Genomic DNA, 25,282 nt, shown 5'->3' with positions numbered 1-25,282 from the left:
CTTGACCAAATTCAAAATTTAAAAATGAAAATTAAAGACTTCCACACCATCTACATCACAGTAAACAAAGCAAAGGTGAGTGTCTGAGTTTATTTATTAATTCAGTCTGTTCTAAATTGTACAGTTATGAAAAACAACAAAACGACCACTGGAAGCCCAGAAATATTTACAATCTCGCCTTGTTGTAGTGAGGTCAGTCTATGTTGTTGCACAGATTGGTTATGTTTGGTACCACAAGATGTTTAAAATTCAGACAAATTCAAGCAGATTAACAATTGTATATACAGGAAAATAAAAGAAAATTCAAGTATCAAAATACAGAGACAGATTAAATAACATTTTTATTACAAATCAGTCCCACTGCCATACATCACAATTAGCAAAAAGGTCTACATTGCAAACTGAAGTTGACTGTTCTCTGCCATGTTGGGGAAATCTCAGGTTATTTTTCAAAAGACAAAAATTTGAGTTAGCTCTCTCACTTCAAGCACATCAAATTGGCTTCTGGTTGTACAGGTACCTCTAAATATGCCAATGTAGGATCTAAAAAGGAGCATGGAGTTGCAAACGGAGAGCTTGTTATAAAATGAAATCCTACTGCACTCAACTGATGTAAGCATAAGGGAAACCACAGAAATGCCTGCTGACAGATAGCTGAACTCTGTAATGAGGGAGTGTTAATATAGCTGAGTCCAGGTCAGTTTCACAGCTCAAGAAATGGAGTTGCTCAAGGATACCATTTGGTGTCTGCTCTGTACATTGCAGCAGCCTCACAAAGGGCAGTGGTCCAGCGCAGCTTTCCCTCGAAACATACCCAAATACCTTTTTTCTGCAAGGGGAATGGGGGGGTGCCTCAGATATCCAAATACCAACTTTCTTCTAAATTTAAAGGCAAAACTGAACAGCCGAGATTACCATTTTTTTTTTAAACAGGTACAGAATAGAATAGGATACAGCAGCTTGAAGCTGAATACATTAAATGACTGCACCCTCATTTTAAGAAGACAATTCAGCTATTAATATTAGTGTCTGTCTAGAGTTCTCAGCCTGGACCCATACCAAATACAAAGGGCAATTGCTCTAGAATACTGTCTATCCTTTGAAAAAGGGAAGGAAGTGGATCACAGGTTGGTAACAGAACTAGCTCAGAACTTTGAAAATTAATCACATTCAGAACCCAAAATTTAGGACACTTTCCTCCAGATACTGTGAATCCCTGTAGGAACACAAGAGCCTGAACAGTGCACAAATGGCAAAGTACTAAGAGATTGGGAGCCACCTGAACTCCTGAAAATATAGGCTGGGGTCTAGGAGGAGAGCCCTACCAGGCAAGTACCTTGAAAACATATGCTACTAAAGCTCAGCTCCTCTGCAATTCGTATTCTGTGTCAAGGAGAAAACAAACACCTAGCAAGAGAACAGCAAAGGGGGTTGCTGAGTCACTGGAGACAACAGCAAGATTAGAGTCTTCATCACTACTTTTACTGCCAGCCAACCTCCAAAGCTCCTGCATCCAGAGAGCTATCCCTCCTCCAAAGCAGGGGTTCAATCTCTGCGAACAGACTTGTTGCTAACACAGTGAATATTTACACTTACATCAGTATGAACTGCAACATAGGCATAAGAAGGAATGTTAAGTTTCCTAAAATTCACTCATTTTAAAAAACAGCTTGTTTTCCCGCTCACTAATCATTGACAGGTCTAGGCCCTGGGGATTGTTTTTCTCTCAGCACTCACCATCAACTGGAATGAGACTAAATTAAATCCTGACAGATACAGCAGCAACTGGAGTTAAAAATGAATAGTTAGGACACAAAGTTCTACTAAGCAGCAGGGCACCACCAAACCATCACACCTGCCTGAGACCAAAGCAATGGCATGGTGTCCCCTGTTTTTACATCTCAAGAACCAAGTCATGCCCATTTTACCATCTCTCCTTCCAACAAGGTCCTGATGGTCAGGGCACTGGAAAACAGGTCACACAACTGTCACAGCCAAAGCCACCATTAAATACTCAGGTAGTTTAAATGAAGCGTAATTACAAAGCACTTTCAAGATTGTGTTCTGTTTAAGAATGTGGGACTGCTTGGGACCAACCACCCTTAGACTGATTGAATTTATCATCAGGTATGGACTGTTTCAGTGTAATGCCCAGAATACAACTCCTTGTTGGTTCATATTCTGAAATACTGTTACACTAATGGTAATTCAATCATGAGCTAGTATCAAAGTGTTAAATCACAACCAGACTTTAAAAACCCAACCCGGTAGCACATAACTGCATTTAAAAAACATGGCAGATGCAAGAGAAGGTATAGAAAGGAGCAAACTCTCCAGTTATTCAGTGTGATAAACTAATGGAAAGGAATCCAATTGTGTCCTCCTTACCATCAAAACATCAAGTATTGCAATGCAACAGTTCTCTAGTGAAAGCAGGCTTCGTACCATGGGTGATACCCAGCAATCATCACTAGGATTGTAACCCCTTTGCAGACAGTTTTCCTTAAATTATATCCATCTCCCATTTAGGCTTGGAGTGGCTTGAAAGAAAAAAGTGTATGAAAATCCATGCAGCTGAGTTTCAGAATCTGGAACAAAACTATTGCCAAAATCTTGGAATTGTTTTCTCCTGCTCACCAAGAACCGAGGTGAATTAAAGTACCATTAGACATACACACACTACCGCCATTGCTAAGACTTTTTACCGTACTCTTTGTAGGACAGGACAGTACCGTGGAATCTTAATTTACTAAGGGTTGTTCCAACCCAAAAAATTGCAACATGCTACATTTAAGTTGTGGATTTCTTTTGTTTCGTATCATTGCATGTAAAAAGAAAAAAAATCTCTTTAAAAAAAAACATTTGTTGCAACAGGCTAGAAAATAAGGTATCACTCCCTTGAGCTCAGAAGTCTCAAATCTCCTTTGCTAGAAATGCGTAGCTGCTTTTGTCAGCTGGTTGCTGGGATCCCTTTTCCCCCCTCAATTGTGGAAGCCCTTACTCGGCAGTCATGAACATATTCAGAGAGGCAGACACCAGTGCCGGGTGGAGATCTTCATCCTGTTGGGGTACCACTGCTTCTTAGGTCTCTGCCCCGTTACTACATTTCCATGGTAGCACACAGCTGCCTGCATATCAGCTTTCCAGAGGCAAACAGAACAGGGGACAACGTTAACAGAAAGGAAAAAATGCAATGAATAATTTCATGAGTCACATTCAAACCAATGCTGGGGGGGGCCGGGGGGGGAAGGGAGGGGACAGAGGGGTGTGTGACCAAGCAGTGAGAAATAATAGAGCCACAAACTGGTGAGAGCTACAAGTGCACAGCACAAGCCCTCTGTTCAGACAGGGCTGCTGGGATCCCACCAAGGGTCAGAGGTCAGCATTAAAAAGGCACATGCACAACTAACCCTTTTTTTTTAAAAAGGCGCTGAGAACCCACGGAAGACACTGGTAGTTGCAAGGGCTCAGCCCCTCCGAAAATCAGATCTGTATGTGGGTAGCTGTAACTGATGATAAACTCTTAGACATAAAAGCACACCACCACTTGCATTCCTCATTGAACATCTCCTCTGAACAACTGAAAAGAGGTTTCAGGGCGCCGTTCACAGCTTGCCAAACAATACGCAGCAGCCCGTAAAAATACCGCCGTATTCTACAGGAAGTGCCCAAACCACTACAGGTAACAGGAACACTGCAGTGTTTGGGCATTCACTGTAGTATTTCTCTAGTTAAGGATTCTTTTGCCTAAGCATCTGTAATCCCTTACCACGGGGGCCAGGGGTGCATGACATGTTAAATCTACCTACAAGACTGAGGTTTTTATTCTTTGTGCTTTACAAAATATCTTCCTACCCTCCTTACTTGGATACTTACTAACCAGGTTGTTATTTCTGAACTCTGTTTGCCTTGTTAGGCCATGGCCCTGAGGACTGGGAGGTCAGACTTGCTCCGAGGAAGGAGCTAGATAAAGATTCTGAAACACAAGATTCTAGTATAATTACTGGGCTGGAGGGGAGAAAGGGAAAGAAAAGACTGATGCAAAATCAATAGCCCACTAAAAAGTGATCCTTATTGGTTCTAATACACAACAAGTGAGGATCCAGGCTGAATTACCACATTTGGGGTGGTTGGTTGCTGCAGAGATTATGACATTTGAAGAAAACTCTTATAGACCTACTTTCTGTTCTGGACAATCCAGGTTGCATCAGTAAATGGGGTTTGCTTAAGATTCAAGAGCCAGTATGGACACACTGGGTGTGTCTAGAGATGGACATTTGGGGAGGAGAAGATGCGGGTTTTAAACTGTTCATGACGGACCATCACAAAGCAGAGGCAAGAATAGTGTGGGTAGTAGCTGTCCAGCTTCCTTCACAGCTCTCTTCCGACCACACCTTGATTGTCACCTGCAACTCCCCCACTGCTGATTCTCCTATGAGTGGATTCTGCTAATGGTGCAAAATAAATGATGTTGGTATGCTTGGAATTAGACTAGGATCAGACACATTTGTGATCTTTGTCCAGTGTGACAGCTGAAAGGCTGGTGTACTAACCCCTACTGTCCCACACAGCCAGGTGCTCCCATAGAAAGGAGCAGGTGGTTTTCAGTCTGACTTTAGAACACAGGTCAGAATCCAAGGTGCAACCTCCCTTCTTGTGAGACTGGTATTTCATGTGGCAGGAGAGTGAGTGAAGCGGAGCACAGTGGGTTGTTGTCATAGGACGACTACTACGTGCTAGTCACATAGTGCCTTTCCTTAGAGGCTCTCAAATTGCTTTGCAAACTGATTAAGCCTCACATCACCTCTGTGAGGGAGGGAGATGATATCCCCATTTGATAAAGGGGGAAACTGAGGCTAAGGGACGTGGTCACACAGCAAGTCAGTGACAGAACCAGGAGTTCCGACTCCCCAGTCTGTTTAATCACTGGACCATCCTTCCTCCTCAGTTTCATGCTATCAATGAGCCTTATACATTTTGCCCACTTTAATCAGGGCTGGCCATAAGCACAGCCTAGTCAGGAATTCACCAGGGCACCTCAGGAGAATAGAGCAGAACCTCAGAGTTACACATGCCTCAGGAAAGGAGATTGTCTGTAATGCTGAAACGTTGAACTTTGAACAAAACATGCTGGTTGTTCTTTCAAAAATTTACAGCTGAACACTGACTTAACTCCGCTTTGAACCTTTACAGTGCAGAAGAAAAATGCTGCTTTTAACCATCGTAATTTAAATTAAACAAGCATAGAAACAGTTTCCTTACCTTAGAGACTAACCAATGCTCAAATAAATTGGTTAGTCTCTAAGGTGCCACAAGTACTCCTTTTCTTTTTGCGAATACAGACTAACACGGCTGTTACTCTGAAACCTTTCCTTACCTTGTCAATTGTTTTTAAACTTTCCCTTCATTTTTGTAGTAGTTTACGTTTAAGACAGTACTATACTGCATTTACTTGTGTGTGTGTCGCTGCTGCTGCCTGATGGCATATTTCCGGTTCCAAATGAGGTGTGTGGTTGACTGGTCAGTTTCTAATTCTGGTGTTCATAACTCTGAGGCTCTACTGTATTTGTATCCGCATGGTCACTGGCTAACAAACTGCTTTATGGCACAGAGGCCACCCTCCAAACGAGGTCCCAGCTCTGCTCGGCCTGCACAGCAGCACGTGCTCTGTGGTTTCAGTTGTAAGGGGTCTGAGTCACATTTAGGAACTAAAGTAGCAGCAGTAGACAGATCTATCTAGCCAACCATGGGCTCAAAACTTTGCAGACAAGGAAATGAGGTGAACGGAAAGGGGGAGGTGTCTGCACATAGGGTACCCAGGCACCTAGGGCCCTCCCTAAGGGTAATTGCCAAGGGATGGGGAAGTGACAGATGTTTCAAGATCACTCTAGCCGTCATTGCACAGCATTTAATAGCCTTGTGATCTGCAGAAGACTTGTACTTTCTTCCTGCCCAAGGGAGAAATGGGATCAAAGTTAACATGCAGGAAACCTGCTGAACAGAGCAAAGTTCCCAGCTCCCCAGTCTGCTTTGGCCAGACAACAAATAGTCCAGTCCCCGCCCCACACCCAGTACAGGATTAGTCACATGTGCCTTTAAAAGCTTAATCCATGTATAGTTCTAAAAGGGAGAACCAAGCTGGTAGCTCTCAAGCAGTTTGGTCGGTTTGAACAGAAGGGCCCTGCATCAAATCTGACAAGACAGGATGAAGCCCACACAATGACTTCAGTGGGGCAGCTGAGAAGCTGCTGCCAGGCGTTTCCTATATATACCAACCCTGATCTCTAAGAAGGGTCAATGTGCACAGTGAGAGCAACCGCTGTGTAAGCAGCCCAGACCGGCTCTCACGTTAGCTGTGCAATCAGGTTTGCAACTCTGAACTTCGAGGTGGGGTGGGGGGAAGAGATTGCACACAAGATCCATGCGAGGAAATCTAGTGAATGGGTTATTTGCAGACAGCATCACTCTGGTTAGTGTCGGTTCAGATGACAGGTAAAAAGAGGGGTAACAGTTCGCTGAAACAGTATACAGCTGTGGCTCAGTACAGAATCTAGAACGAGTGAGTGTGCGCACCTCGGAGACAAGAGGTCTACTGCAGTCCAAGGATAAGAACATTAAATACAAAAAGGCCCAGGGAGTGTCATGTCGCCCCCAGAGATTCAGTGCCGCAGCAAGGGGAAAAACGTGAAATGGCAGGCGGCTTCCCGGATCCACATCTCAGACTCTCGCAGCTTCCAACCCTCTGCATCTCCCACCTCACAAGTATCTAACAGGTCATTCTCTCCGCATGTTACCCTTGTTTCCGAGTAAGGAGAATTCACAGTGTTCAGTAGTGATCAGATACAAAAGCTGTTTAGTCTACAGTATCCTAGTGCTGCTGCCTCTGATGGTGTAGCCCCTAGAGGTGGAGCTCAGTGCCAGCAGCTGGAGGGAGAGGGAGTTTAGAACAGCAGACAGATCAGATCGCAAAGGCACGGTTAGACTAGGTGGACACAGGGTTGCTTTTTTAGAAGATAGTGGTCTCATACTTAGTGCTGAGGGTCCTCTTAGAATCCTGTTTGGGTTCAACAACCCAGGAGACACTGGCATGAGACTGGGAGTCTTGGTCCACTTCAGATGGCTCCAGCTGGAAAATAGTGGAGGGAAAGAGTACAATAAGCAACTTGCTCACCTGGAGAGAGTCAGGCCAGAGCTGGAGACATTCAAAGAGCATTCAGCGAGAATGAGGGACAGCCCTAAGCTACCAACATACAATCATACAAACAAAACAGAGGGAAGCAGCTCCTACACTGAGACTGGCAAGGAACCCTGATCAGATTTGGCCAGGTCTTCAGGCTAAAATCAGAAACATCTGTACTATACTACCCCAGGCCCTGAGCCAATCCACTCAGAGTTCTTTGTGGCTTGGGGCCCATCTAAGTATTTATTGACTGGGCCAGCCTGCCTAGTTTCACAAGTAACAGGAAAGCAGATGATCCTCCACGGTGGGGACCCAGCTCCTGCAGGTAGATTTCTCCTTTTATCTGATTTGCTCCCCTGGCCAAAAGGACAGCTCTTCCTTCCCTCAGCCTCCTGATCTTCCAGTGCGATAGTGATGTTAACGGGCTCAGAAGCAGCATGTTCTGTGTTAGTGGGGCTCTCAAATATAAAGGGAAGGGTAAACACCTTTAAAATCCCACCTCTGCCACCATGTCAAGGTTCCTTCCCCACTCTCAACGCTAGGGTACAGACATGGGGACCTGCATGAAAACCTCCTAAGCTTACTTTTACCATCTTAGGTTAAAACTTCCCCAAGGTACAAATTATTTTACCCTTTGCCCTTGGACTTTCGCTGCTACCACCAAACGTCTAACCGGTATTATTATTATTAGGAAAGAGCCCGTTTGGAAACGTCTTTCCCCCCAAAATCCTCCCTTACCTTTACACCCCCTTTCCTGGGGAAGGCTTGATAAAAATCCTCACCAATTTGCATAGGTGACCACAGACCCAAACCCTTGGATCTTAAGAACAATGAAAAAAGCATTCAGTTTCTTAAAAGAAGAATTTTAATAGAAGAAAAAGTAAAAAAGAATCACCTCTGTAAAATCAGGATGGTAAATACTTTACAGGGTAATTAGATTCAAAACATAGAGAATCCCTCTAGGCAAAACCTTAAGTTACAAAAAGACACAAAAACAGGAATATCCATTTAGCACAGCTTATTTTCTCAGCCATTTAAACAAATAGAATTTAACGCATATCTAGCTAGATTACTTACTGTTTTTGGATTCCTGGGCAGAATACCTGGAACATCTACAAAAAGTCTTCGAGTGCATAAGGGAGGCAGGACTAACTGTTAAGGCTAAGAAGTGTCAAATCGGCCTAAACAGAGTGACTTACCTTGGACACCAGGTGGGTCAAGGAATGATCAACCCCCTACAGGGCAAAGTGGATGTTATCCAAAAGTGGCCTGTCCCAAGGTCAAAGGAACAGGTTCAATCCTTCTTAGGCTTGGCCAGTTATTACAGGTAATTTGTACCGCAGTACAGCCAAATTGCCACCCCACTGACAGACCTAACCAAAAAGAAACAGCCAAATGCCGTTCAGTGGACCGAAGAGTGTCAGAAGGCCTTTAACCAGCTTAAAGTGACACTCATGTCTGACCCTGTACTAAGGGCCCCAGATTTTGACAAACCGTTCCTAGTAACCACCGATGCGTCCGAGCGTGGTGTGGGAGCAGTTTTAATGCAGGAGGGACCGGATCAAGAATTCCACCCTGTAGTGTTTCTCAGCAAAAAGTTGTCTGAGAGGCAAAGCAACTGGTCAGTCAGCGAAAAAGAATGTCACGCCATTGTCTACGCTCTGGAAAAGCTACACCCATATGTTTGGGGACGGCGTTTCCACCTGCAAACTGCCCATGCTGTGCTACAGTGGCTTCATACCACCATTGGAAATAACAAAAAACTTATTCAGTGGAGTTTAGCTCTCCAAGATTTTGATTTCAACATCCAACACATCTCAGGAGCTTCTAACAAAGTGGCTGATGCACTCTCCCATGAAAGTTTCCCAGAATCAACTGGTTAAAATCGTCCTTGAGATGTGGAAAATATTCTTAGTCTTTATGTACTTGGTAGTATATTTAGAGGTGCATGTGTCTTATTAACTCTGTTTTTTCCTAGAGCTGCAGAAAAATCCCAGCCAGCGTTTCACCTTATCTGTGATTTGGGGGGGGGGGTGTCAAATATAAAGGGAAGGGTAAACCCCTTTAAAATCCCTCCTGGCCAGAGGAAAAACCCTTTCACCTGTAAAGGGTTAAGAAGCTAGGATAACCTCGCTGGCACCTGACCACAATGACCAATGAGGAGACAAGATACTTTCAAAGCTGGAGTGGGGGAGAAACAAAGGGTCTAGGTCTGTCTGTGTGATGCTTTTGCCGGGGACAGAACAGGAATGGAGTCTTAGAACTTAGTAAGTAATCTAGCTAGATATGCGTTAGATTCTGTTTGTTTAAATGACTGAGAAAATAAGCTGTGCTGAATGGAATGGATATTCCTGTTTTTGTGTCTTTTTGTAACTTAAGGTTTTGCCTAGAGGGATTCTCTATGTTTTTAATCTAATTACCTTTTAAGGTATTTTCCATCCTGATTTTACAGAGGTGATTCTTTTTTACTTTTCCTTCTATTAAAATTCTTCTTTTAAGAAACTGAATGCTTTTTTCATTGTTCTTAAGATCCAAGGGTTTGGGTCTGTGGTCACCTATGCAAATTGGTGAGGATTTTTAATCAAGCCTTCCCAGGAAAGGGTTGTAAAGGTAAGGGAGGATTTTGAGGGGGAAAGACGTTTCCAAACGGGCTCTTTCCTAATAATAATAATACCGGTTAGACGTTTGGTGGTAGGGCAAAGGGTAAAATAGTTTGTATCTTGGGGAAGTTTTAACCTAAGCTGGTAAAAGTAAGCTTAGGAGGTTTTCATGCAGGTCCCAACGTCTGTACCCTAGCATTCAGAGTGGGGAAGGAACCTTGACGGGGTACTAAGGGGCAGTGAGTTCTCAGCACTGGAGATAAATATCAGCTCATCGTTGGAACTCATCTGTGACTGCACCTGAGGAACAAGAGAATGGGCAAGAAGGAAACACACAAAAAAACGAAGCAAGAGACAGGGCCACAGCAAAGACATGGGAAAGCAGAAGGGAGGCTTTCAAGAGAGCTGGGTCGCTTGCTCATAGCTAAGGAAGCTCAGGATTGTTCATGACAAAACACAAGACAACACGAAGGGTAGAGACCTTAGCTCCTTGACTAACAGACTGCAGCGGCAGGTAGGAGGGACGGTGTGTAGTACAGGAGTGACAGTAACAACAGCGACTATCGGGAGGGAGCGGCACCTGGGCAAAGGGAGCAAGCAAAACACAGACAAAAAGGTGACATTAAAGGAAGGCAACAACCATCCCCAATACCCTGTGAAGTACGCTCCAAACCGGCCTCATCTCCTGGTTGCATTAATGGATCTCTCACTGCTGCAGGATACAAGTTAGGTGCCCAGCCCTATTGGCAGTTCTTCTCTGGGATGTGCACGGCTGGGGTATTGCCCACACTAAATTCGCCCCCTCAGCCCCAAGTAAATCTCCCGCCATTGCTAGCGCTATTACCAGTGGGACCTCGAGAGAAAGCAAGGAGCCAGCAGGCATAAAACCTCTACTGCCATGTTGTGTACTCAGCACGGAACTACAGAATAAAGCACCTGGAGCCTGGTGTACGCTGGGGTTCCCGCCCCCGCATCATCATCTTATTGTGAAGAAAAGCAGACAGGGAAATCGAAAGCGTATTGCATGGGAGGGGGAGGGGTGTGCCACTCCATCTACTGCGATCCCACCATGCAAAATACAATCAAGAAGCCACAAATCTGAAGCCAACTGCCCCAAGCCTACGTACCGCGGATTTCCTCATGCCGACTCTGGGTTTAGGCACCGGTTTGGAAGATTTCGTTTCTATCATTTCCGCTGTTGAAGCACCAGTAGGTTTTGATTTTTGGGCTTGGAGGGCCAGCTGATAGGCGACTTCAAACGCTTGTCCCAATGTCAGGATGATTTCATATGTCAGGTTCTTCGGAGAAACCACACAGAACAATTTCAGAGCACCACACTACGCTAGCTACGAAAATCCATACACTAGTGGCAAATAGAAAGCTTCCCTTGGTGACAGAGAAGGGGCTAGAGCAAGCACCATCCATAGGAAGGCCAGCCGTTGACTGGAGGCTGAGTTGGGCCTTTGGCCTCCACAGATGGCCCCATTCATCTTTGGTCCACAGTTGCAAACCCTGTATGATCTGTTGCAATAGCTATTCTCCATCAGCTGACTGTCTCCCCCATGGGTGGCATCGGACTCCAGGCATGCCTGCAGAGTTGGCACGGAGCAGCCTTTTGAGCCTGCATACCACAGGTTTGCCCCCGCTGGCACACAGAACTGTCTCCAAGACCATTATTTCCCTTTCAACAGTATTTCACACTGAAAGGAGAAGCCTCCAACATGTCATACAGGGAACATGCCTGAGAATACAAATGAGCCATGTGCTAACGCGCTCCACCCTGCACCACGTGTGAAAAGGCTCTTAAGTCAGCCAATTACACAGTACGTAATTGAGAACATGTCAGGGTTTTGTTCACAGCACATTCCCTGGGAGAAAAAACCCCTTCTCCGTTTTAGTCTGCACTGGAGACTTCAATAACGAAGCCAGGGAAATGTTTTTATTGTCAATAGAGCTGTGAAGGGAAAAAAGGGATATTTTGGTGCAGAAACAGGCAGAGAACCACTAGAATGGGATTGGCATTTTTTTTTAAATGGTTTCCATCTAAGTCTGGGCAATAGAACACTGAACACAGATATAATGAACCTGAAATGCACCACGGTTACTCCAAATTAAAATACGCCACCGGTGACTTCCTTATTAGGCAGGCCAAATAAATGTTTAAAGACATTTTTCTATTACTGGGCTAGCATGATACATTTCACTCCTGGGTGGGGCTCAGTGTGAAGTAAATTATGCAGCAGACGCTGACCTCTCTCTACTTGCCACGCATCAGCTCTGCAGGGGCAGACCGAAATGCAGATTACAAGCTACACACAGCAGTCAACTGGTAAACGACCAGTCCCACTTACACATGACGGGAGAGTTAGTGGGGTTGATGTGGGTTATGGGACATTACTGCTGTGTACAGGGCAAGCAAGACAGTAGGAGACAGCAACAGCAGTATGCTGTGAATCGGAAAGTAACAATCCTTTTGCTGTCGTCCATACGCCTGTGTGTTCCACGGCTGCAATTGCTTATTGAAGGGTTAGCTGCATTAATAGGATCTGACGCCACAGCATGTACTGGGCAGAGTGAATTTGCTGGAGGTGCCTGGTAAGATGCTCAGTAGAGAAGTGGTGGAAAGAGCACATTTAAGGCCACTGTCAGACTCTGGGGAAGCCTTCCAAGGTATGTGGCAAAAAAAATAGTTGTCCGGGTCATTTAAACTGGACAGACCCAGGCATGGCCTACACACAGGTTTGTGTCACTACACCTATGGTGGGGGGCGAGAGGGGGTGACTTTTCTATTGAAAGAGTTATGGTACAATCCCCCGAGCGAGGATGCAGTTACACTGGCATAAAGACTCTTATATGAGACAGCTGATATCCGTACAGGAGAGGGAATAAGCAATACCAGCATTAGGCACCCTTATACCCATGTAGCTGCAGCCGCGCGAGGGGCTATACTAGTATAGTTAAAGCAATACGTGTGTGTAGACCAGGGGTCTCAAACACGTGGCCTGCCAAGCTCCCCGCACCCCCGGAGTTATTTCCTGTGGCCCGCCAGGCTCCCCTCTCCCCGCTTCCCCCAGCGCACTGCATCCCCACTCCTCTGCCTACCTAGAGGCGCTTCTGGCCGCCAAACAGCTATTTGGCAGTGCTTAGCGTTTTCCAGAAGGGAGAGGGGAGGAGTGGGGAGCCATGCGCTCGGGGGAGGAAGTGGGGAAGAGGTGGGGCAGAGGCGAGGATTTGGGGAAGAGGTTGAAATGGGGGCAGGGAAGAGGTGGGGCAGAGCCTCATGGAAGGAAGGGGGTGGGACCGGGGTCAGTGATGCAGCCCTCGGGCCAATGTACTAGTCCTCATGTGGTGATTCGAGTTTGAGAACCCTGGTGTAGACAAGGCCTGAGTCCCTGAAGAATCACTGGAGGGAACAATCTTGCCCCAAAGGATGGGCTAGGAGATGAGTTTTTTTTTCCTTCTCCAATTTCTCTGTGAAGAGCTTTAGTATGACACCCTCCACTGTCATCTCTGGCAGCAGAACACGCATCATACATGGATTATCTACCAGTGCACAAGGATATGGCAAGAGCTGGCGGGGACAGCTCAGTGCTCTAGGCATGTTTGGAACAGCACTCCTTGGATTCACAGGTTCAAATCCCAGCAGTGTCCATTTGGCCCTTCCTCCTCGTGAGAGACAAACCCAGTTCCATGGCAGGGCTTTGCCCTCGTTTCTTGGGGAAATTCCCCCTTGCCCCTGTTGTGCAGCGAGCTGGTCAGTGCCCTCCACTCCCAGAGGCGTCTGCCGCGTATGGAAGGCTTGTGCAGCACTTTGGGACACAAGGCAGGGCGACAGCCCTTTCGTGCAGACGTGCCACTCACCACATCGACGGTGCTGAAGACATGGCAGTAGTGGTGGCTGGTCTGCAGGTCCTTGGTGATATAGGCGAACGTGCAGAGATCCTCGGGGTCCTGGGCCGCGCAGGAAATGTTCCGGATTTCGTGCTCGGCGATGACATTCTACCAGAGTTAAACACAGGCAGCCAATTTTGTGGGATATACAGACAGCTGGATTGTCCCACACTCTCTCCTCCTAGGAAATAACAGCCACCCTGTTCAAGCTCAGCAAAACACCTAGCTGAATGCACATAAGAGGCCGTGATAAGGGAATTCAGGTACAATTGAGGGGAGGTCCTGACTGTCCTTTCCAAGTGATCTTAGCGCTTGTAGGAAGGTTATTCTACTTCTCTCCATTCTAACAGACAGGTTGACACAGGAACAGTTGATGCTTCCCACCACAGCAGGACCACATCGCCCAGGGACATTCTTAAATCAACTCAGAGTTTTCACCATGTGTTACTACTACAGTGATTTGAAGATATTTGACAAACGGAGCAGCATATTGCAGACGAAGGGCAAACAGACAGATGGGAGACGCTGGCAGTGAGAGAGGCCCTAGCTGCCCCAGTCCTTGTCCCACATCTTGTCAGAGTCAAAGGGAGGAATTAGCAAGGTAGTTTGGTTTCTCAGGGAGTAGCTCACAGCTAGCCCCAGAAGGCACAGAAAAAAGGGATATGGCATATTGCAATGCCTGTGTCCTAGAAACCAATTCTTAGTCTAATGAGATATGTAACAGCACCACTCAGAGGGGGAAGCAGTATTCCCAGGCCGTGCAGCCGTACAAGTGGTCAGCCAGCAGGGAGCGCTAGCGAAAACGGTTAGATCCTCCCGCACCAGTAATGCTGTGTTCTTCTACAGCAGAGTGTTTCAGAGTCCAGCACGGACAGTTAGTGCCTCAAAACATCCCCATGTGATAGGCTGGACTTAATCTTAGTTTACAGAGAAGGAAACCCAGGCAGAGAGATTAAATATTGGTCCAAGGTCAATGGAGCACGTCAGGGATAGGCCTGAGACTAGAACCCAGTGTGACTCCATCCCCTCCTCCAATCACCAGATAACACTGCCTCTGACATGTGGTGCCGGGGAACAGGAAATCCAGCTGGGTTCTCTCTGCCTCCCCCTTCCCCACTGGCAATAAGGATTCCACACGCAGAACAGAGCTGCTGACTACTGATGCAGGAGGCTGATTTGCCTGTGGCCAGGCTGGCTCCACGGGGCTAGCCAGAGCGTACTCTTGTTTGTGGCTGTCTAGTCAGCGGATAGGACAGCTCACATACAGCAGGTGAGTGAGGAGAAAGGTGCGTGTGCTGTCCCATCTGACCGCTAAGCTGAGGGAATTCTAAGCGTACCTTGTTAGAAGCATCTATGAACTTCACCCCTTTGTAAGTGATGGATAATATTATGGTTGGGATCTTCTTCATATGCTCTGTGGATTTCTGCAGAAATAAGAACACACAGATGAACAGGTACAAATTAAACACTTCCTCCTTCAGTGGGACTCCACAGGTCTCATTTGGGTATTACTGGGAGGGATCTGAGTAGCCAGCAGAGTGACAGTCACAGGAGAGTGTGGAGCTCTCGGCGTGAGTTTTTGCATGGTGCTCCAGACCGGAAGAAGGGCCCAGTTTGGTACCACTGTACCCCGTGCACCATGTGCAGCAAAGGCCCCTCTTTCTCAGTGTTTGAAATATGAAGGGGGGGAGGGACAATTTGGTGACATGCAGCCTGAGAGGAACAAACATTTCACCCCAAGGCTTTCACCAGCCGTGCTAACAGCACCATTTCCATGCACTGGGCCGGCCTTCCTCCTGAGCAGCCACTTCAGCCCTGCACAGAGGGAGACTCCATGTGCAACCTCAGTCACCACAAGCTTCACACTCAACACCATCCATGCTTCTCCAGGCCGCCACCCACCTACCCTCATCTTTGCACAGGCATCCTGCGTCGACTCCGTCCCTCGCAGGTCTTTGATTAACATGGAGCCCAGATACTATTGGAAACAAGGAGAGGAAAGGATGCTGCAGTTAACTGGCTTCATTGAGCTTGGAAGCCTCAAAAGCCGCTCCTGCCCCCAAAGCAACGTACAGCAAACTCTGCTGAAAAATCCGTTTCCCCACCCCCTCGAAGGTGGAAGGGTCACATGCAGGTCTCACTCCCCTTCTTTACACCCTCCAGCAGTATTCTGGTTGTAGTCCCCATCCTCCCAGCTCAGCCGACTTGTCTGGACTCCTCCCAGAGCCAGTCACGGCTATAGACTAATGGCTAGCGCCCGCTCCCTCCAAGGCACTAACCACAGGGCTCTGCACAGCAGTCCTAGCTAAGCCCAGGGATGGAAACCAGTGACTGAGCCAGGGCTCCCCCAGGAGGAGCGTGCACACTCCACCGGGTTGGCAGAAAGGATCCTCACTACAAGTGCCATGGTGAAAAGGGGGCTGCAGAACTCCAGTGAGGGTGAGCGTAACCCTCCTGCATGGTGAGAACTGAGCACAAACTCCAGAGGCTTCCCTGAAATCCACTTACGTTGGCCTCGTACCCGCAGGACTCGAAGATGAGCTTCTCAGGCTGGTGCTGCCAATTCTGAACAGGCGCATACGGCGCAGCGAGACTCGGGGGCCTGAGAGTCAGTCTGGACTCACGATGCTCCTCCTGAGGGGACAAGCACAAGCGTAAAAGCCTCAGCGGACCCAGCCAGACATCTAGTTCTGACGCACGCAGCAAGCGAGACAGGAAGCCCCGGGGGAGAGTGTCTAACCAACACCAACGTGCTTCAAACAGGCACAGTGATATGGTGGCTTACGAAGGTGGAAGGGCCCAGTGGCCATTCCCTGCTCTGCTCAGGCTCGATTTTCAGTGCCCAGCAAGAGCAACCAACCAACCAACTAGGGGAATTCTTCAGAAGGTGTAGGACAGCCAGCGTGCGCCTCACTGTTCTCATCCCCCGCAGCCATCTGCTGTTTCATAATAGCTCCCATGGTCCCCCAGACACCAGAGCACAAGGAAAAATGCACCCCAGGAAAAGCAAGCCCTACGTGCACGGAGTGGTCATGTCCCCACTTTACAGATGGGAGATGACGCTGAGAGAGGGGAAGTGATTTGCTCAATGCCACAGAGCAGGTCAGTTCAGAGCCAGGAATAGAACCCAGCTGCGTCCCCTTCGCACTCTGAACACCCTTCATCTAGCAGTCTTAAGAGTGCTTCACTAACCCCGTTTGGGGCACACAGTTGTGTCTCCCAGCCACACCGCCGGGGAGGTACACAGGCTCCTGTGCAGAGGAACCCACAAGAAACAAGCTCGCTCTGACCTGTGCTTTGTATCTGTCAGCTCTGGGGTGAGAAGCAGCATCATGGCCACTGTCATGTCGCCTCTTCCCAGTATCCCCCAAAGGCAGCAAGAGCTCCGCAGACCTCCCTGTGTAGGAGTCAGTCTGGCTCAGCAGTGAGGAAGTCTGGGACATCAGATCCTGGCACTGGAGGAAGAGACAGACACAGACCTAAAGACAACTGGCCAGAGTAGGCACATTCCACAATCCCTGCCTGCTTGTGACAGCAGTCGCTTTGTGTTTTTAAATAGCACTTCTCCTCCTGGGACCAACTTTGCCAATGAAGAGCATGGAGGCCAGAGCTGGGAGTGCTGCTGGTTTGACTAACCCCCTTCTAAAGCTACCTGTGGTTCGGAAGAGGAAAAGCAGTACAACGGAGGCAGCAAACACAGGGTCTTCCCTGTAGAAGTCACCTGCATTGGTCTGACCTGGCCCTGCCCTAAGGAACATGGGAAATCTCACAGGTGCTATAAGCCAGAGTCCAGCCATTTTAGGGGTACACCAGACATATACTGTGGGAATGGGCAGTTAATTGATTTTGATACCAAACCCCTAGACAATTCATTAACCCACCTATGTATGCAGGGCGCTTCCCCAGCCACCGCTAAGACTATTGATTTAAAGTCAAGGATGGCCTAAAAGGTGGCCAACTTCTGGCAGCTGTCCAGGGTGCTGTGCAGAGACTAGGGGTGGCTTGCTCAAAGGCAAGTGCAAACCAGTCAAATTCCAGACCAAAGCCACAAAGGATATTCAGCTTGGATGAAGGTAGCCCCTTCTTTCCAGGGGAGAAGTCTGGCACTGCAAACCCTACCTTGACAATGCCTGCACAAAGGGCGTGCAAGACCCTAGAGTTAATGGAACCTGTGACTTCTGGCCCGATCTACTCTCCCCTAAAACAATTTCCTTTGCTGTCTTCTGCGAAAGGCATCAGATCTCCAGACAGGTTCTCTCCTCAGCCACCCCACAATTACCCCAGGACTATCTCAAGTTCTAACATGGCCCCCATTGCTGCACTTTGCCACCTTTACTGCGTGTTTATTCTCACTAGAGGTTAGACATCCGTGGACTGACTTTTGGCCAGGATCAGCCTCGGGTCAAAGCACTAAAAAGACTGAGGCCCTAGAAAGCATAGTGGAAAGAGATCAATCCGAATGCCTTACAACGGCTGGCTATAATTGCAAGGAAGAGAGAGTCACCCTGGTACGTGCCGATCCAGGGTCCAGAAGACAATGCAGGGAACTCAAGCTGGTGCTTTTGGGAGCTCACAGCTGCAACACCCATTAGTTCCATTCAACATCCTTGCTTAATTTTCCATTGACATCCTTCCGTTCTGCAATGCCAGAATCAGGCTTTAGGAACTCGACAGCTGTAGCATCAGGAAATGTCACAAATGGCCCCATTCTCTTCTACCTCCTCCCTACCCGGCATTTCAATCAGCTGACACTCTGCCAAGGTGCATCTTTCTATTCCTTCAGTCCTGTCCATCTCAAGAGAATGTTTCAGAGAATCTTGGATTCTCAGCTGGCTGCTTTCCATCTGGGCATCTGCTATCTACAAAGCCTGTGATTCAACGCTAGTGGAAGGTACAGGATTCAGCGCCATGGGGACCAGAGTCCTCTCTGTATCCAACCAAGTACAGGTTGAAATTACAAGACAGAGCTACACCCCTCCTCCCTGCCAGGCATTACATCCCCAGGCTGAAGGAACCAGCTCTGGGGGAGGGAAGGGGTCCGAGGAGAGGGAACTCAACCTCATGTTCAGTTCTTGACCTAAGAACACTGGCCCTCTACTGCCAAATGTGATGGAGGGTTTTGCGCTATGGATGCTTTCCACAAGGAACTGGACTGAGACCCAAGCAAATTCCACCCAGACCTAACAGCCATCAGAGGGCACCAACCTGGGCTGGAATAGAACCAGTGACCCAGAGCAGAAAGGATCCAGGACACAGGAGTCCTCCCTGTTTGGTGTTTAGAAGAAGTGTTCCAAGAAAGCGGTGAGGTCCTGGGCTTGTGCCCACAGCCATGTATTGCCATGGACACCTTGGGAAGGCACAAACTGCGAGTCTACCCAACATGCCAAGCCCTCTACCCCCAAGGCCAAAACTCGTGTGTGTCTAGAAAGCACACACCTGGCACCAAAGCCCAGTCAGAAGCCAGAACTGCTGCACTTTCCTGACTGTGCCCCTTGGACAAGGGGGCTCTAGCTCCTCTCAGCCCTCCTCAGCCACACATATATGAGGGGCACTACTTCTACAAGCCCCCCTCAGGCTTCTGCTGCACTTGTCAGGCCATTTAGAGAGGCAATGCAGCCCAGAGCAGCAACCTCTGCACGGGCCATTCATCTGGAAGTGCTGTTCGAACTAACTGCTACAAACACTGCATGGAAGTGGGACGGAGGGGAAGTGCGTCCCAGTGACAGAGCTGACGCTGCGGATGTACTGGTGCTTCTGATTAAAAATGCACTGGCTGCGAACTTTGCCTTAACCAGGGCTCCTGTTTGAACTCCATCAGCTCTTCCAAGCTTGTACTTATTTCTCAGACCTTAAAAAGCAATGAAGTTCAACCCGATGCAAATGGCTACAATCCTGCTTACAGCCAGTCTCAGGCTTGGAACCTGCATGAACAGCATAGCGTGTGAAGTATTCCAGGATGTAGAACTTGTGTTCCCAGTAAATCCAGATTGATCAAGTCAGCTCTGCAGCCCAATGGGCTGAGGCCCTGAACCTAATCAGAAGCTGTCAATTTTTCTGCAGTACTTGAAACTCAGGGCAAAAGGAAGGACTCCAACTGACGTGAGGTACAGAGCAATGGTGGAGACTCAATGCTAGCGGCTTTAAGAGTGATTCCTACTGCTCAACATGAAAGATGGCAGAAGGGATGGCAAAAGGTTTGCTTTGAAGGTAGGGCAATCTGTCAGTCATTCCCACTGGGTGCTGCGGGAATCTCTGATTTGCAACACTGAAGATGTTGTGCACGCCCCAGTTGTTAATCCCTTAACTAGCTGTATGTGAGAAGCTGAGAATCGCTAAACTCATTTCACGTGTAGGCTACTCTGACACTGCTGGGCCACAACAGTTACGTGCTTCCAGGGGGCGTCGCAATTCTACCATGGGAAAGGAACCTGCACAGATACCCTCCCAAAGCTAGCCCAGTGGGCAGACAGCCTGACTGTCAAGAGTGCCCACCACATGTAACTCCTTGAACATCCAGAAGTCGCTGGGAGATGCAAGCGTCCAGCACCTTTGAAAGTCAGGCCTATAGCCCCGAGAAACCCAAAACAAACCAAGGAGGCAGGTATCGGGTTCCCAATGGTAAAAACTACATGTGGATCCTGCCTGAAAGCCATAATGGCGCGAACTCAGTTGAGCGATGCAGATCATTCAGGTGTTTATGACAGTTCTCATACACAAGTAGCTTCATTAAGAGTATACTGTGGCAGGAAATCAGCATATACCAATCGACCGACTACAAAAGTGATCCTCAGATGGGGCCATAAAGGGCCGTTTCCCTCACCACATGCTCCTTGTCACAGTTTAACTTACTAGGTAGGCATCGGAGCCGAGAGACTGCACCTGTTGGGACTTTCCCTGACATACACAGGAAACCCAACGATTAAGGGACCTGACTGGCTAGGTGCTGAGTGCCTTCAACTCCCACTTACTTCAGCAGCAGGATCATGCCCCAGCGCTATGCACTCTGCTTGGACACAGGGGTTCAGTGAATGGAGAAAGGCAACTGGCCCAACAAGTCAGCTCTTCAGATTTCTCCTAAACCTTCTTCTTAAACTATGGGCCTGATCCTGAGAGTTGCCTTGCATTTTCAGCTTCCAGTGACTGCAGTAGGAGCGGAGGGCACTCAGCACTTGGCATGAGCAGGACCGGTATTAAGTATACATTATTTTCAGTAGTTTGTTTTCCATGGCAGAGAAAAAGGGAATAGGAATCACGTACTTCTCCTAAGGGTCAGTTCTTCACCGCACAAATGGAAGAGCAGCTGAAGTGACCAACTCATAAACCCTGACATCACCACTAAATCAGCTGGAATGGGTGCTCTAAACCAATAGCAACATTTCTGTGTGTGGGGCCTGAGTTGGAAGAGAGTGGTTCGTGAATCTCAGATCAACACATGCAGCTGAATGCAAGTTGCAGCTCCCACATGCTCTCCCCGTGCTCTAGCTTTGGGATCAGTTCTGTACCAGGAAGGTTGTTTTTTCACACTAGGCTTTTATATTTCTGAAAACACAGTCAGCCAAAAGAGTAACGGGAATTAGAGCCATGGCTCAGTGCTTTGACTGATAACAGACACAGTGGGGCTAAGCTGCCTGGCTACGATCCAGATCTGAAGTTCTCAGTGTGTTCAGAGTGGGAGTGTTTGGATCTGTATCATTCCAAGTAACAAAACAACAAATATGCACCCACTTGGAGGAGTAGTGCTTATCTTAAATGCTCTCTCTCCCTTTACACAAAGCCAGAGGTGCTGCTGTCTCAACCACCCAACCGCAAGGTCGAATTTTTGCCCCAAAGTAGCCAGTGGAAAATAATTCAGAAGGGCAATTCAATTGACATTTGAGAGCTAGAAGGAACATCCAGCCCTTGTCTGAGCATCTCCAGTGGGTCAAAGTTCCCATCAAGGCATTTTGCTTTTTATAATGAAGGTTAAAGTGCCTAAGTTCGAAAACTACTTTTTAAAAAATTGATGCACGTCTCTGAAACCACTCTGGAAATTTACTACCCACAGTAAATATTTCAGACAAGTTAACTTATAAAATATTGACACAAAGGAAGGTTATTTTTGTGGCACCTTTTAACTGACTCTCCTAGGAGAATTTCTAGTGCTTTCAAGAGAGAACGAGGCTCTGAGAGAAAGGACAAGTATATTCTCGCTTTTCCATCTGTGCCCGGATTCCCATCTGGAAATCTTTTGTAGCACCTGAGCTCTCAGCGAACACATTCCCCTGGTCTCAGATCCCCAGAGGTGTTTATTGTTCATCAAAAAGGAGATGATTCCTGAGGCAGACTTGATTTTAGTTTCTTAAAAAGGAAGAGGGGGATGAGAGGAGAAGGGAGGCAAGCCAAGGCGAGCCGGCGCAGAAGAAAACATCCTGGCAGCCACAGATTGTGCTCCATGCAGACATATCAATCAGGCAGCCAGCAACACAAACAATGACTCACCCTCAGCTGCGAGAACCGTGGTGGTTTCTGGGGTGGCTCCTCATACGGTCTGTCTGCCAAGGAGGCAATAATTCGCTTCCGATGGCCAAGCAGATTCACCTTCAGCACCTGCAGGCAAAGGGGAAAGTTAGCTCAATTCAAGGAGGGTGGGCAACGATTTCGGTATCCCCCTGAGCATGTCGTGCAGTTTTGTATCTTCTTCTAGTCAAACTAATAGCTGCCAGGTTTTGACTGAGACTGGGAATTGCCCCACTGCCAGGCCTCCCCTCGTCACTGTGTTTGCTGATACTGTTCAGCATCTCTGCTGTACAGCTTCGTGTCATTTGTTGTCAGTTTCATCCCAAAGCAGACAAATTTTGTACAGCATGAAATATACTCCTCCCCCTAATTCAGCGCATAGACACAGCTCCTCATTGGAAAGCTGCTGCGTAAAGAGGACCTAATCCATCAGCCCCCCTGCACCACCTTGTGAGATCGGTCAGCATTAACCCCAGGTAACAGCTGGGGAAACCAAGGCACACATGGGATAACTGACGCAGCCGAAGTTACACACAAGTTATCATCACGGTTGAGATCAGAGCAGAGCTGTTGATTTTCAACCCCAAACTTAAGCCACTAGATCATGCTGCCTAGTACCCCAACCACATACAAATAACCATTGTTTACTTTTGCAGGGTGCAAACCCTAAAGAACAATCACTGAGCGGACAGGTTACGTTTTAATTAGACAAACACAAAGGACTGTTTGGGTACCCTCTCAGTCACACCAAAGAACGGTTCTACGTATTCACAGGCTCTCCCTGAGTTAAGACATACTCATATCTTCCCTTTCACCGACGCCAACTTCACCTCCCGGTGGAACCGGGCTGTTCTAAATCCCAAGCTCACCAGTTGGTGGGAACCATTGGTCGGTTTATTCCACAACGAGACAGCACACCATGCTCACAAGAGTGACCCTGCTGCCTCCGAGTTGGCATGTTTCGTTCCCTTCAAACAGCAACAGTTCTGGTGCCGAGGGCCACACCATCGGGATTTGGAATGAAGGTGCTGGGGCACGGAATCGTCCTACACTGGCACTGATTCTCCTTGCACCTTCGTAGGCGAAGAGTGCTGCACCATTGTTGCACTGAGTCGAAGAAACCTCTCTGCAAGTCGTACCCGTCTGGAGGGAACCTGTGCAGGGTTAATAGCAAAGGCAATGGAAAGCCAGTACCTACATTTACTATTTCAAGCTCCCAGAGATTTTTCACAGTATCAATAGAGCTGTAGCCACTCGACAGGAAGGACTGAATGTAGTCCTGCAGCCCCAAAGAGTCAAGCCAAGCAGGAACCGAAGGCTGGCTGTTCCCATCGCAACCCAGAGATTTCACCTAAAAATGGGCAAGAGAAGAAAGGGTTAAAAAGCCTCTGGGGATCCCAAACAGCTCAGATTCCAAAACCCACAATGGCTGCAATTAAACACCATGTAATTAAAGAATTATAACGGGGGATTTGTACAGTGACTTCCACATGAAGATCTCTAAGCATTTTGTAAGACCCGAGTAGATCTCAACCCTGGGGCCAGGTAAGCGTTACTCCCATTAACAGGCGGACAAGCAAGGCACCAAGGTTCACAGACATGCCCAAGGATGCACAGTGAGAAAATTGGGAAAGAATCCAGGAATCCCAACTCCGAGTCCCGAGCTGTGCTCACTGGATAGCATTCCCTCCCTTCTGCATTTACCCTTTAAAGCACAAAACCGCACAGCGGCCCAGGGGGAATACGTTCAATATTCAAGTTGTAAGTGTCTTTAGAATGTAGCGAACGCCAATGCCAGTCAGTTACATATTTGGCTGTGTACTTTGGGCGGAGCAGGACAGTCGCGAGAGCACAGCTTTCCTGTCCCACCCCTGGCTCCAGCCTGAGAAGCTGATTTTTCCTGCCAAAGATGACCTTAAGGTCTGTGCACTTCAGAAGTAATTGGGCAGCTGGGTCCAGCCGCGGGGGAGAGGGAGGGGGGCGGCACAATCCAGCACATGTGCACACTTGGAAAAGACTGCCAGAAAAAGGAGACCCAGGGGACTGTTCCCAATACCAGAGGCTTGGAGAAAAATCTTTTGTTGGTCAATTTAATGCTCAGAGAAGTGGCTGTATTAAATAGCCCTGGAGGATGGAGTCCCTCGATTATCAGGTGATAGACAGCCGAAGGGCAGGCCCTCTCCTGGCTTCCCCATTGAAAAACGTTAGTCCTGACTGGGACGTGCACAGCAGAACTGAGTGTCATCTCCACGGCCCGTTCAGCCCTCAGCATCGCTATTGAAAGCATCATAAAGGCAGTAGGAAGTGCCAAAAGTGCTGGTGGTTTGATGATGTGACAACTCTCCACTAGCAACTAGACAAACCCCCTCTGAGCCCACTCCTGAAGTCACTTCACAGCAATGACAAGGGACTAGTGTGACGATCCAGCAGCTTCAGCGCCAATTCCAAACCCTGCTCCAAAGTAACTGGAGACGGGAACTGGCTGGTGGAAGAGGCGGGAACGTCCTCATCTATTTACAACGGTGGTTCACATCACACCCATCTCGCAGCTGACCAAGTCCGTCTCCCCTTTGTGACCGTGCCCCAGAAAGCATGTCAGAGAAGACTGCTAAGTTCTCCCTTCAACTCTCGGGCATATTTTCTTCTGACAAATGGAGCTGGAGGGTCGCTCCACTGAACACATGCCATTTATTTCATTTATGCACTAGCGGGAGGCACCCTGCGGCTCGCAGCCTAGATGACACTCTGTTCCAAGTGCCTGAAATAGCCTCCTTACACGCCGCTGGCACAGATAAGGTAGCATCCAATTTCGCAACACAGCCCCTGGCAGAGGCCTGAGAAATCAGGTGCAAGAGGAAGACTGCCTTGTTTCAGCACTTGCGCTATGTTAGCGTATTAGTGCTAATTCAAGCTGGGTCACAGGACTGCTGGCTCTAACTGGAAGTGTTGACATGAGGTTATATCGGGCACTTGCTGAGTGTGCGAGAGAAGGGTGGCAGGAAAACTGAGGGCAGCTGTTACCCTTCTTAGGTTTCACTGACCATAACAAATCCCCAAGCAATTAGACTTCAACGCTGCTGGAGAAACCTTTGGAAGAGCCGAAAGCTGAGCGAAG

The 25,282-nt window shown here is 47.9% G+C and overlaps 1 protein-coding gene across 11 annotated transcripts in view; it reads right to left on the bottom strand.

Moving 5' to 3' along the window:
- Window positions 1-76: 76 nt before the first annotated feature.
- Window positions 77-25,282, bottom strand: part of ANKS1A (ankyrin repeat and sterile alpha motif domain containing 1A) — a 156,381-nt gene continuing 131,175 nt past the window's right edge. For 7 of the 11 annotated variants that reach the window (XM_048826255.2, XM_048826258.2, XM_048826263.2 and 4 more), the window contains 10 exons: window positions 23,366-23,518; window positions 22,150-22,257; window positions 16,962-17,126; window positions 16,180-16,305; window positions 15,578-15,649; window positions 15,009-15,095; window positions 13,642-13,779; window positions 10,908-11,078; window positions 10,262-10,360; window positions 77-7,126 (listed from right to left, as the gene is read on the bottom strand). In XM_048826255.2, the coding sequence (XP_048682212.2) occupies window positions 7,007-7,126; window positions 10,262-10,360; window positions 10,908-11,078; window positions 13,642-13,779; window positions 15,009-15,095; window positions 15,578-15,649; window positions 16,180-16,305; window positions 16,962-17,126; window positions 22,150-22,257; window positions 23,366-23,518 (1,239 nt within the window). In that variant the 3' untranslated portion in view covers window positions 77-7,006. The remainder of the gene's footprint in view (window positions 7,127-10,261; window positions 10,361-10,907; window positions 11,079-13,641; window positions 13,780-15,008; window positions 15,096-15,577; window positions 15,650-16,179; window positions 16,306-16,961; window positions 17,127-22,149; window positions 22,258-23,365; window positions 23,519-25,282) is intronic. The other 4 variants (XM_048826259.2, XM_048826269.2, XM_048826257.2 and 1 more) reach the window with 3 other exon arrangements.

Source organism: Caretta caretta, chromosome 21 (assembly GCF_965140235.1).
Source record: "Caretta caretta isolate rCarCar2 chromosome 21, rCarCar1.hap1, whole genome shotgun sequence".
Classification (NCBI taxonomy): Eukaryota; Metazoa; Chordata; order Testudines; family Cheloniidae; genus Caretta; species Caretta caretta.
Note: the sequence above shows the minus strand (reverse complement) of the source record. Positions and strands in the feature narration are given on the sequence as shown.